Raw genomic sequence first — 13,044 nt, forward strand, 5'->3', positions numbered from 1 at the left:
TGTCTCGTCTCGAAATGAAAGCTACTGTCTTATATGACGAAGTCGACATTGAACAAACGTTACTTAGCTCTCTAGAGACCACTGGCTCTGGGCCGGTGATTAGTCGAGTTTCGCTTTTTGTTTATACCGAAAACCGAATGTAACGCGTGCCGATGCGGGGAAATAATTAACGTTTGAAAGTCAATAAAATTAAATAGACAGGCGAGTTCCATGGTTAAGTGTGAGATATTACAATTTATAGATGATATAATAAGTTTTAAGAAGTTGCGAAGCGAGCGAGCGCTTCTCTGAAAGAAGCCTTTTGTGGACATCGAGGAAAAGTGTACATACATACATACATACATACATTTTCGCTTTTATATATATAGATTAGTTATCACTAGGCTATGACGAGATAATATTCTTTTCATTATTTTGACTCTTGAGTATATATCAGTTAATATCTTATGTTTTTAGATAGACTAATGTGGTTCTCAATTTATTAACTGTGTCAGATATATACTCGAGAGTCAAAACAATGAAAAGAATATGCTGTTGTCATAACCCTAGTCATAACATACAGTACTGTTTCGCAGTATCACAGCTCACCAGTGTGGCTAAGACATGAGATAAATAAGTTTTGATGATAGGTTGTTCTAAGCGGCTACTGCACTTTCGTTGGCCGCCACAGCAATTGCTGCGACTCATGGGGATGGCAAGGTAGTTTATCGAGGTTTACTCCTCTGGACCTGCCATGCACTGTCTATGCCTGTGCATAAGTGGGTTACCTCTTGATGTGGCTTTTCACCATGCGCGGGTGGTCATTCACGATGGAGAGGCTGTCGCAAATTATAACTGCAATCTTACATAATCCCGTAGTGCTGGGTGCATGGAGACCAGTTGAGGGCGCTACAGAAAGCCAACTTGGAAAGGTTGTATTCCTCTGCCCTGGCAAAGTATGTTTTTTTTTTTTTCCGTAATTTTTGACTAAGGTATACACTGGTATGTAAACACTCTACGAATGATATGGCTTGGAACGCGTCAGAAATAATGCAAGAAAAGAAGACTAGATAGAGATTCCTAGATGCCGTAAAGCCTTCTACTCGAATCGAACTGCTTCACTTTGGAATTCTCTCCCGAGCCCCTGCTTCCCTGACTGTACTGAAATGCAGAAATTCAAGTGTAATGTGAACAAATATCTCATTACTCAACCCTCTAAATTGTATCCCTGCAAATCTGGTTCCAAATAATAGCTCCTCACGACTAAGTGGCTCTGTGCTTTGTGTGGGATGAAACCTAAATAAAACAAAAAAAAAAAAAAGGGGATGATGGTTAAGTAGTGGGTTCTGAGTTATTCCATCTGGAACTCCTGTTCTTAGCAGCTTAGCTCGTTAAGGCTAGAATTGATGCCCAGGTGATGTCAAAAGCCGCAGTATGTAACCGGTTTCCAATGAAAACCAAACAAGTTTTATATATAACCAATTGCCTCTGCCCATTTCAAGAACATATCTTTTCATGTAATTTTGTCAGATTTTTACTGCAAATCTGGTCCCAAATAGTAACGCTTCACGACTAAGTGGCTCTGTATCTTGTTTGTCGTGAAACTACCAGAGCAGCAGGCCCTGTCGGTGGGGCATTATAATACACCGACTGCCCCCTTGCAGAGGGTAAAAGTCCCTCAATGGGGGTCCTGGATATGACCTTAAACTATATCCAGTGGTGAGGGCCCAGCTTGTGGCCTTTGGGGAGTGTGGAGCCACCCTTTAATTACCATTGCTCACAGGTCCACTCTGACCCGGTGTGGTAGTACCTGTTAGGGTCCCAACTATGGGTTAAATAGAAACTGACTTGAAAACGACAAATATATTCTATTAAAAATTTTTTCTTCAAAATCTTTGGATTCGGCATTAAATAACCCGAAAAGGGCTAATATGCCGTAAAACAAAAACAACCAACCAACCAACCAGAGCAGTAAACTTTTGGGTTGTTTTGTTTGCAAAAGAAACTGGCATATTTGAGATCTTCTTCTCTGCTGGGAAGACTAATACTCTCATTTTCTGCATATTTAAAAACAAATCGCTTTACAATTCTGAATTTTTGAGATGAGATGTGAATGTGTTATGTTGATTAATTGGACTATTATTCTCATCTTGGGTGTTATTAGCACGTGTCGTTCACTGCAACCTTCTTTGGGTGTTGAGAACGTGCTTCTTTTCCTATTAAGAAAAAAGAGGGTTGACTCTGCATTACAAGAATTCAAACCGTTTGTTTGAGGGTGTGTCCGTAAATCATAACGAAGGTTCAATCATCAGGAGTCACTAAGATATTTGTTAAAGGTTTTTCTATGGCTCATTTTTTCCGGATATCTATGCTAATTGTTAATATTAGTGAAAAAAAAGTTTTTTACGAAACAGAGGATCGATACCTATGCATGTTTTTTTTTTTTTTTAAATGACATTACAAACAACAATTTTTATTTAAAAAAAATTATATTGAAACTAGCAAGGCTACCCAGTGTTGCTCAGGGTTATAAAAACAAGAGAAAAGGTTACAAAGTGTGTAATAAATTTTAGATATTAATTATACTGGGCTATGCTGATCACGAATACACCAACCTTGCAGGTATTTGTTTTGTAGTTTTAGCTGGACTTACAAACACACACACACACACACATATATATACTCAGACAACTGTCCTTTATATAATAGAAGATAATCGATATTTTATTTTTATTTTCTGCAGGTGCTCGTTACGGTCGCCGTTCTACGTGGATTGGCGCCAGTAGCGACCAAACATTCATGAGGATTGATGAGTCTCTAATTAATGCTCATACTTTAACTGGCTGTAATATTTTTGCAAACCAATCCTGTATAGGTAAGTATTTCTGTTTGTTTTTGTTGTAGTGACCACCTTATGGATAATAATCAAATTTTCCACTTGCTATAAAGATCAAGAGAATGCACATTCCCTTTACTTGTTATTTTTCTTTTTAATATATTTCGTTTCCTCTAATTACTGAGTTTTTCCTGGACCCTTACCTTTCTTTATTACTCCTTTACTTTCTACTCCTTTTTTTTTCTTTGTACTCCACCTTTTTTCTTTGTACTCCTCCTTTTTTTTCTTTGTGCTTCTCCTTTTTTTTCTTTGTACTCCTCCTTTTTTTTCTTTGTGCTCCTCCCTTTTTTTTCTTTGTACTCCTTTTTTTTTCTTTGTACTCCTTTTTTTCTTTGTACTCCTTTTTTCTTTGTACTCCTTTTTTCTTTGTACTCCTTTTTTCTTTGTACTCCTTTTTTTCTTTGTACTCCTTTTTTTCTTTGTACTCCTTTTTTCTTTGTACTCCTTTTTTTCTTTGTACTCCTTTTTTCTTTGTACTTCTTTTTTTCTTTGTACTTCTTTTTTTCTTTGTACTCCTTTTTTCTTTGTACTCCTTTTTTCTTTGTACTCCTTTTTTCTTTGTACTCCTTTTTTCTTTGTACTCCTTTTTTTCTTTGTACTCCTTTTTTTCTTTGGACTCCTTTTTTCTTTAGACTCCTTTTTTCTTTAGACTCCTTTTTTTCTTTGTACTCCTTTTTTTCTTTGGACTCCTTTTTTCCTTGGACTCCTTTTTTTTCCTTGGACTCCTTTTTTTCTTTGGACTCCTTTTTTTCTTTGGACTCCTTTTTTTCTTTGGACTCCTTTTTTTCTTTGTACTCCTTTTTTTCCTTGGACTCCTTTTTTTTCTTTGTACTCCTTTTTTCTTTGTACTCCTTTTTTCTTTGGACTCCTTTTTTTCTTTGGACTCCTTTTTTCTTTGTACTCCTTTTTTTCTTTGTACTCCTTTTTTTCTTTGTACTCCTTTTTTTTCTTTGGGCTCCTTTTTTTTATTTGGACTCCTTTTTTTATTTGGACTCCTTTTTTTATGTGTACTCCTTTTTTTATGTGTACTCCTTTTTTTATGTGTACTCCTTTTTTTCTTTGTACTCCTTTTTTTCTTTGTACTCCTTTTTTTCTTTGTACTCCTTTTTTTCTTTGTACTCCTTTTTTTCTTTGTACTCCTTTTTTTTATTTGGACTCCTTTTTTTATGTGTACTCCTTTTTTTCTTTGTACTCCTTTTTTTCTTTGTACTCTTTTTTTCTTTGTACTCCTTTTTTTCTTTGGACTCCTTTTTTTATGTGTACTCCTTTTTTTCTTTGTACTCCTTTTTTTTCTTTGTACTCCTTTTTTTTATTTGGACTCCTTTTTTTATGTGTACTCCTTTTTTTCTTTGTACTCCTTTTTTTCTTTGTACTCCTTTTTTTTCTTTGTACTCCTTTTTTTTTCTTTGGACTCCTTTTTTTTCTTTGTATCTACTTTCGATTGGACTAAAGCTCAAAATAGGGTTTTTTAGTTATTTATTTATTTTCAACCAATCTCCATGCAGGAAATATTTAATCCCAAAATCTCTTGTTCATACTATAAAAACGAAAAGTTTTATTTTTTATTCTAGTTCCTAAGTGGAAAAGACTCTTAAATAAGCAGAATGAAAGGCTTTATCTTTCGTCTCCATGTCGATTTATTTATATATATATATATATATATATATATATATATATATATATATGGGGAAAAATTTATTTTAAAAAATAAAAAAAAATTGGTGGAATACTAAAAAATTATTGGCCCTTGTTTTTGTTTCTCCCTTCCTTAATCATATAATTTTCTGAAAATTAATTTTCTTTATAAACATTGTACGACCATGAATGCAAAAAAAGTAACTGATTCAGATTTTTCAAGGAAACTCTAGTTCAACTACAATAATCTATATAAATAAAACAGATGGTATGTATGTCCGTGTGTAAATATTTAACCGATAAACCCTTAAACTACTGGTCATATAACACTGAAATAAACGAGAAAAATCTTTGTTTGGATGAATGAATAACGCGTACAAAAATGTCTGCTAGTTGAAATGCAAAATGTTCATTTTAACTTGCCGACATATTTCTATTATTTTTGTGCATGTGCAAATTCATTCGTTGTTTGAAATGGTTTAATTTTAAATCTTTTTTTTTTTCTGTTAGCTTGAATGATAGGGAATGCATCTGGAGCAGTAAATGTTTTGGTTTCAATTCTAGCTGATGGCACCCAAGTTATTCATTTTTTTTAAACTGGTGCTATATATATCATATAAATTTTTAAAATTTTTAAATTTTAAATTATAAATCACATTACTTAATATATATATATATATATATATAATGATATTCAATGGCTCTGTAATAATATGAAATCTGCATGAATTTGAATATATTTAAGCATAAATTCAAAATATAAATCTATTAAGCCAATTCAATAAAGATTTAAAAAAAACGATCAAACATTTATTTGTTTATAAATAAAACTTTTCAACATCATCACGTCTTCGTTAGGATAAACAGTTTCTTTTTCCTCTTCTCGATGCAACAAAAATAAAAATGCATGATTTTTAAATTATCCGAGCCAGGAGATACGTGAAGTCAGGTGTGGAATGTAATACGTGTTTTTTTTTTTTTTTCTCTGTCATCGAAACCGGTGAAATTGTCATTTTTTAATCAAATCGATTGTTTACCTGCCCGAATCGTGGTGCCACCATTTTGCAACGGGAGCGAGCTTTACATGTCTCCTCGCAGGACTTAGTCCACAATAAATTGTAATCTGTTATTCTGTTTGTGTAATAACTCGAATAAAAGTTTAAAATTCAAAAATTAAATATCATGGTTTACTTGTGCTCTAAACCAAACATTCATTTCGGACGCGCTTACGTCTTGTCAATGGACCTACTTTTGATTTTATACACCGGTCTTTTCTGCTTGTGCGGTCATAAAACGTTTAAAAAGCATGTGTGATGTCACATTGTATCACAGTTTTAAGTTTGGTCAAAATCGAGCTGTTTTTCTTTAATCGTATTTTTTTTTTTATCGATTTTTGAGTATAAAAAAACAGTGAAACTGGATTTGAACCGGATGTAAACGTCACCATCAACTATCCCGCAGTCAAACAATTTGACCTCATTAAAAACTGCGGAATTGCGTGATGTTTGACATTCACTTTTTAATCTCTCTTACATTGACTGTCGCTGTAGTGCAGTTGTTCAGGCTTAGCCTATGGGCCTCAAGGCTCCGGGTTCGAGCCGACTTGTCACCAAGCCCCCTCCCTTATTTTTTTTTTTTTTTCCATTTTTAAAATCACTGTTTTTTATAGTTTTTTTTTTTTTTTTTTAAATATTTAAACAGGGTTAAGTTTCCTTTTTGTTCTTCTTTACCCCCCCCCCCAAACGCCGGTAACCCCCTCCCGTCCCCCCACTAGTTTTAGATAAATCTGTTGGTTGGTTGGTTGTTTTACGGCATATCAACCCTTTTCGGGTTATTTAATGGCAAATCCAAAGATTTTGAAGAAAAATTTTTTAATAGAATATATTTGTTTTTAAGTCTGTTTCTATTTAACGCATAGTTGGGACCCTTACAGGTAGTACCACTCCGGGTCAGAGTGAACCTGGGAGCAATGGTAATTAAAGGGTGGCTCCACACTCCCCAAAGTCCGCAAGCTGCGGCCTCACCACTGGATATAGTTTAAGGTCATATCCAAGACCAAGATAAGTCTGTAAAATATTAAAATAATAACCAGCTGTAAAATCAGTTCGAAAGTCTGGATCATTTTGAAGCAAGATGACCGTTCTTTTGTCAGTTTGATATTTGATTTCGTGTAGCTTTATCCTCTCAGTTTTAGCTTCTTGCATTTCAAGAACAATTTTTTTTTTTTTTTTTTTTTACATTTTTACATAGACATCACCACTTATCAAGGTCAAGAGGCCACTCGAGGATAAGGGTTAAAGAGTGTACAGCAGAAATTGGACGATATAGTAATCGTTAGTAATGGAAATTTGGTAAATTTGTTAACTTATATGGAATGGCTCATCAAAAACTTGTTTACATTAGACTTGAAGACAACCATATTGTAGTGAGCTGGAAAGCAGGAAAACGGAAGATAATTCCACAGGCGTGCAGTTCTAAGAAAGAAGCTTTGTTCATGGAATCTACATTTAGGTTTAGGCACAGATAAAGAGTGGGGGGAATTGTTAATGTTTTCTGCTAGATGGGTGTTTCTTGTGAAAGTTTGGCTAAGTGGGGGGCATAATTGCTTAAATTGCTCTTACGGAGGGATGCTGATGGAGCTGCTCATGCATTTTTGTTAATCAGTGTGCTGATTTTAAAAATCATCCACTTTCCGATCTTTGTTACATCTTGTTGTAGGGAAAAGGCAAATATTTGGGGTTGGGGAACTTTTTTTTTTTTTTTTTTTTTTTTTTTTTTATTATTATTTATTCAGTTTTTCTGGAGGCAATATTTTCCTTTATTTTTTAGGTTACTTAAATCATTTCTGACCAATTTTATTTATTATTACTTAATTTTCCTAACCAATTCCTTTCTCTCCCACTGTGAGAAATGTGACACAAGGGTCAGAAAGTTGGATTGAAAAGTTGGCGTCCCTGATGAGGGGGTGGGTTGGTTAACTCTGATCTGCGAAAAGGGTCATGGAGAACCCCGTTTGCATTTCCTAGTAGAGACGCCTCAGCTAATTAACAATAAACTAATCTTCATTCTCAAAAAGAGAAGGCAAAACCTGGAAGGGTGGAGCTCCTAGAACTGCACAGCGCTAGTATTACACTGCAATCAACAATGAACAGATCCTTACAGGAATGGTCGTATCTCTGTTGATTTTGGTGCCAGGGATAAAAACCTCCGCATAATCGGAAAACAAACAAATATGGATACTGTTATTCTTGTATAAGTTGTTTTAGCTGTGTTCTTTTGTTGCAACAACCTTGTACGTATATTTTTATTTTTTTTGTCTAGGCTTGATCCCAGCCGAAGAGGACAGTGGTTGCTCGATGAAATGTCTGATGATCAGCAAATATGATGGAAGCTGTAAAAGGTTTGCATGTTTTCTCATTTCTTTTGAGCAAATCGTTTAAACCTCCTGTTGCTGTATTGTACCCACACCTGAGAATATCCTATATCTTTACAAAATCCACCATTCACCCATGCATGGAGTATTGTTGCCACATCTCGACTGGTGCATCTACCACTGGCGTCTCCCTGTTAAACAAGGTCCCAAAAAATCTCAAATCTAATAGGCCACACACCATCAACCAAGCTCCAACCATCACCGCAATGTTGCATCCCTGTGCCTTTTTTACAAGTACACTAATGGAATGTGCGCTGACGAACTCCTACCACTTGTGTAAAAATCCTCTGAATAACCTGACAAGCAGCAAAATCCCACCCCTTCACCGTAGAGATCCCTACATAGAGCCCTTTTCAAATAATAGTTCCTTGCATCCAAGTGGCAATGTGCCTTGTTTGGGCAAACAAGAGTTGAAAAAAAAATTGGGGGAAATGCCACTGACATTAATTTCCAAATTTATTGAGTGAAGATCTCTTCTGCTCCTTACACGTCTATATTTTTTTTTTTTTACATTTATATTTTTTTTTACATTTATATATTTTTTTTACATTTATATATTTTTTTTACATTTATATTTTTTTTTACATTTATAGTTTTGATACTTGTACAGTTTATTCAAGACATTAAAAAATGAAAATATCGAAAAAGTTTATATTGTACGTATCCGTTATGGAATGAAGTTCTCCAAAAAAAAAAAATTTCACTTAATTTCATCAAGTAGTTTTTTCTTTTTCTTTTTTTTTTTTTAGCGAAAAAACAATTTGTTATGATATCGAGCAAAAGATTCGATTTTTAGGAAGAAAAGCTAGAATTAAAGATGGGGAGGGAATATCGGCGCTTTACATGGAGTTATCTCCCCTGGTGTGTTCAGCAAATTTCATAATGGCAGACTTCAATGTGCTCTCATAAAAACATGTTTTTCCGCTGTAAAAAAAAAAACCTACTCGATCAAATTAAATAAAATTTATTTTTGCAGATCTTCAGTCCAAAATGGATACGTACAATATAACCTTTTTTTCAATATTTAAATTTTTGAATGTCTTGATTAAACTGTACAAGTACCATAGTTTTTTTTTACTTTTAAATTTTTTTGTTTTTACGTATATATATATTTTTTTACCCATATATTTTTTACCCATATATTTTTTATATATATATATATATATATATATATATATTTTTACCCATATATTTTTTACACATATATATTTTATACATATTTTTTTACATATATATATTTTTACCCATATTTTTTTACATATATATTTTATACATATCTTTTATCACACATTGCCTAGGTGTTTGAGGGTGTGTTGAGCAAAAAAAAAAAAAAAAAATTGGCAGGCAGGTTCGGACCTGTGATGTGAAGGCAGAAAGTTGAAGTGTGTGTAAGGTTGTTGGTTGAGCAAAAAAAAACAAGGAAGATTACAAGTGCAAACAAAAAAAAATTAGGAGTAATAAGCAGGCTCAAACCTGTAGTGCACCAGAGGAAAAGGAGGTGAAGAAAAACAAAGGGTCTTATTGATGCGGCCACCACAATTGTGATGTCATGGGCGGTCGAAGTAACGTCTTTTTGTGACGTTGTTAATGCGGGGTTTGAATGTCTTGCAAAAATGTTAGCGAAAAAATCGACTCTGCCTTGTAGAAAATTGCCCAGTTGAGGATGAAGGAATTAATGTTTTTAGCCAAATTTTTTATATTTGTAGTCTGAGACATCGAGCTTCAAAATGATCTCACGAAAATCCGCCGCCTCTGTCAAAAGTTTTAGGCAGACATACATACATTTAAACAGACAGGTGAGATTCATATTATAGAGTAGCGGGGGTTACCCAGCGTTGCTCGGGTGTTTGGAGGTGTGTGGGTTAAAAAAAAAAAATGTTGGCCAGGTGTTTGGAGATGTTAAAGAAAAAAAAAGTTTTAGTAGGAAGGTAGGAATGAACCCCCGAAGCCTTGACGTGAAGGTGGAAACGAAAGGGAAAAAAAGCCAGCTACCTACCCATCTCGACCACGAAGGAAGAGGAATTAATAAGCCTCTTAAGCTAAGGTTTATAAAGCGAAATATACAGGTGCGAGGAAGTGGCGTGATGTTTGACCTAGTTTTGCGCTGCAAGCCAGTTACTGTTTCCCTGTTACATCATTCGCTTTTCGAAGACGCAGCGAGCTGGTAAAAGTCGGACAAATTAAATAGACAGGCGATCCCCCGTTAAGTCGTAGATATTATCATTTAGACGTGATATAAAAAGTTTTAAGAATGAGCGCCCCACCCCCAAGAAGGCCAATGAAAAAAGCCTTTTGCAGACATACACAAAAAGCGAACATACATACACACTCATATTTTGCCTTTATATATATATATATATATATATATATAGATTAACAGAAATATTGTGGGTATTTAAGGTTACATTAAATTCTTTTTAAAAAAAAATGAAGTAAAAAAAAAAAAAAATAGGAGGCTTTACTTATGGAACAACCCTTGTGTATATGTTAATGTCAAAGAAGCCCCAGATGTAATATAGAAATACAAATTAATTAATGAAGATTGGTTTGATGTTTACTAAAATTTATATTATATATATATTTATTTATTTATTTTTCAGTTTCATTTCGAGTGACCAAGAGAATCTGTTTCATCATGCAGTTTGCTTGGATCCTGTTTACGATACATTATGGAGGTAAATCCACACGTTTCCTTTTGCAATGTTAATCGTCTGGATCATTTTTATAGTCATCTAGATGTACGAAGCCAGCCTAACCCAGAGATTCATTAATGTCGTTCTAATTTTAACTGTTTATTAAATATTTTTTTAAATATTCAAGTCGCAAAAAGATGGGGGAAAAATGTAGTTCTTGTCCAAAATTCCCCCTATATTAAAAAATAAAGAAAAGTCTGTACAATGAAAAACAAAAATATCACATTCCAAAATTCACATAAAGTGAGCAAGTAGTTTTATTTTCAAATTAAAAAAAAAAATCAAATTTTAAAAGTAACCAACTAGTGACTGTCTCGTGTCACTATTTTGAGAACAATCCCAATAAGCAAAGGGAGATAACATTTTCTTCAGCAAAAATTAAACTAATGGATCAATTTACATGATTTTTTAAAAATATTTTCATTTTGTTACGGGTATGTACATCACACAGATTTTTCTATTTGTTTTTTATATAGGTGGAATTCTTAACAAGCACCCCTCAAAAATTGTCAAAATTTGTATTTTGAACCTTTTATGTTATTTAAATGGTCTTCATTGTAATAGTCTTCCTTGCTGGAATAATTATTTTCAGAAAGAAACTAAAGCAAATTATTTTTTATTGTGAAAAACATGATGCAAACATTTAAAGGAAGAAATGGCTAATCAAAATCAAATATCCATTTGTCAGATTTATTGCTATTTAAGTTCAATATTTTGGTTATGAAACCAAATATCGTCTGTATTTGTGGGATGAAGATTGATAATGTTGATTGTTTAGACCAATGAGGAGATAATGCTTGGGAGGATGGCTGTTATTTATTTCTATCATAAATATTGATGCTTTTTCTGAAAATGTATTTACTTATGAAATTTCAATTTTAAAAAAAGAGGAAAAAGTCCCCTCCCTAAAAAAAAAAGGTCCAATGACTGTTCAAAACTAAATTTTAAGTCATTCATTTTTCATATAATGAAAACTTTCATTTGCTTCAGAATTTAAAATTCAATAAATAAATTTTTTTGTGTTTTTGTTTTTATTTAAGTTACATAGAACTTTGATATTTTTGGATATGGTCTTTTTGATTTATATCCTCCCCCCCTTTTTATTGCGATTAAATAAAAAAAAAAAAAATTCTAAATCTTTTTTTTTTTTTTTTTTTTTTTTTTTTTTTTTTGTAATGCAGTTACAACCCCAGTACACATACAGTAAATTGCTACATGGTACTTCTACCTGAAGTACGACTTTTGCAAACTGTTGACACCAGTTATTGCAACATCCTCAGTCCTGAAATGTTTGTACCAACCCGAACCAATTCTTATTCGACCAGGTCTCATTGCTCGCTACATATGCTTGGTAAGTTCCTTTCCTCACGTCCATCTTTCTGGGTTTTTTTTAATAAATATTCTTGTCTGTGATCTTGTGACGGAGCAAAAGATTCTTTCCTCCTTTTCACTCTCTCTATTTTTTTTTTTCCATTTTTCTGTTTATTATTTTAATGTCATTCTTTATCAACTAAGCCCAACCCTTGCTCCATTGCCGCAGTGTTGCATAGCTGTGCTTGTTTTAAATTAACAGTAGGTTCTCTACAGTGCAATGTAGACCACAATCTATTGTGGACTAAGTCACTATGAGAGGCATGTTAAGCTACCTTCTGGTGCACCGTGATGGCTCCCCATCTAGAGCAGATAATTTGATTGTAAAATGGGCGATTTGACCTATTTCGATGACAATAAAAATATAAGAGAGTGACACATTTATAGACGTAACAGTCCATTCATTTGAGGGGTGTTGGATCAGTCCATTATATCAGTTAGTTTGGAAGTTTTTCCATTTTTCTGTTTATTATTTTAATGTCACTCTTTATCAACTAAGCCCCAACCCTTGCTCCATTGCCGCAATGTTGCATAGCTGTGCCTGTTTTTAGCTGTATAAGGTATTAACTTTTTTTCATCAAACTTTTTTGATTTATCGATACTTACTGTGCGTTTGAGAAGTTTTATTACCACACAAGCTAAAAGGACAAACATAAAGTCAACAGTAGGTTCTTTGATATGAAATTAACAGTAGGTTCTCTACAGTGCAATGTAGACTACAATCTATTGTGGACTAAGTCACTATGAGATACATGTTAAGCTTATTTCCGGTGTACCATGATGGGTCCCCAACTAGAGCAAATAATTTGATTGCAAAATGGGCGATTTGACCTATTTCGATGACAATAAAAATATAGAAATGTTAAACATTTTTTGATTATTCAATCCCTAGTAACATCGGGTCTCCCTGTTAGTACATGAATAACAACAATCTGTTGCCCAGCTGCTATCAATCAAAATGAATGGCTCTCATCTTGGGGAGGCTTCATGTTTTGACAAGCTTCTGGGCTTGACCTTTATTCCCGATCTGAAATGGA

The 13,044-nt window shown here is 33.6% G+C and overlaps 1 protein-coding gene across 1 annotated transcript in view; it reads left to right on the forward strand.

Annotated features, from left to right (window-relative positions):
- The window catches only part of LOC145259046 (E3 ubiquitin-protein ligase MYCBP2-like), a 563,294-nt gene that overhangs the window by 232,826 nt on the left and 317,424 nt on the right, over positions 1 to 13,044 (forward strand). The window contains exons 26-29 of the mRNA XM_080116672.1: positions 2,723 to 2,854; positions 7,832 to 7,910; positions 10,544 to 10,618; positions 11,818 to 11,987. Of these exons, the coding sequence (XP_079972798.1) occupies positions 2,723 to 2,854; positions 7,832 to 7,910; positions 10,544 to 10,618; positions 11,818 to 11,987 (456 nt within the window). The remainder of the gene's footprint in view (positions 1 to 2,722; positions 2,855 to 7,831; positions 7,911 to 10,543; positions 10,619 to 11,817; positions 11,988 to 13,044) is intronic.

Source organism: Euprymna scolopes, chromosome 34 (genome assembly GCF_053919585.1).
Source record: "Euprymna scolopes isolate OS-2025 chromosome 34, ASM5391958v1, whole genome shotgun sequence".
Taxonomy (NCBI): domain Eukaryota; kingdom Metazoa; phylum Mollusca; class Cephalopoda; order Sepiida; family Sepiolidae; genus Euprymna; species Euprymna scolopes.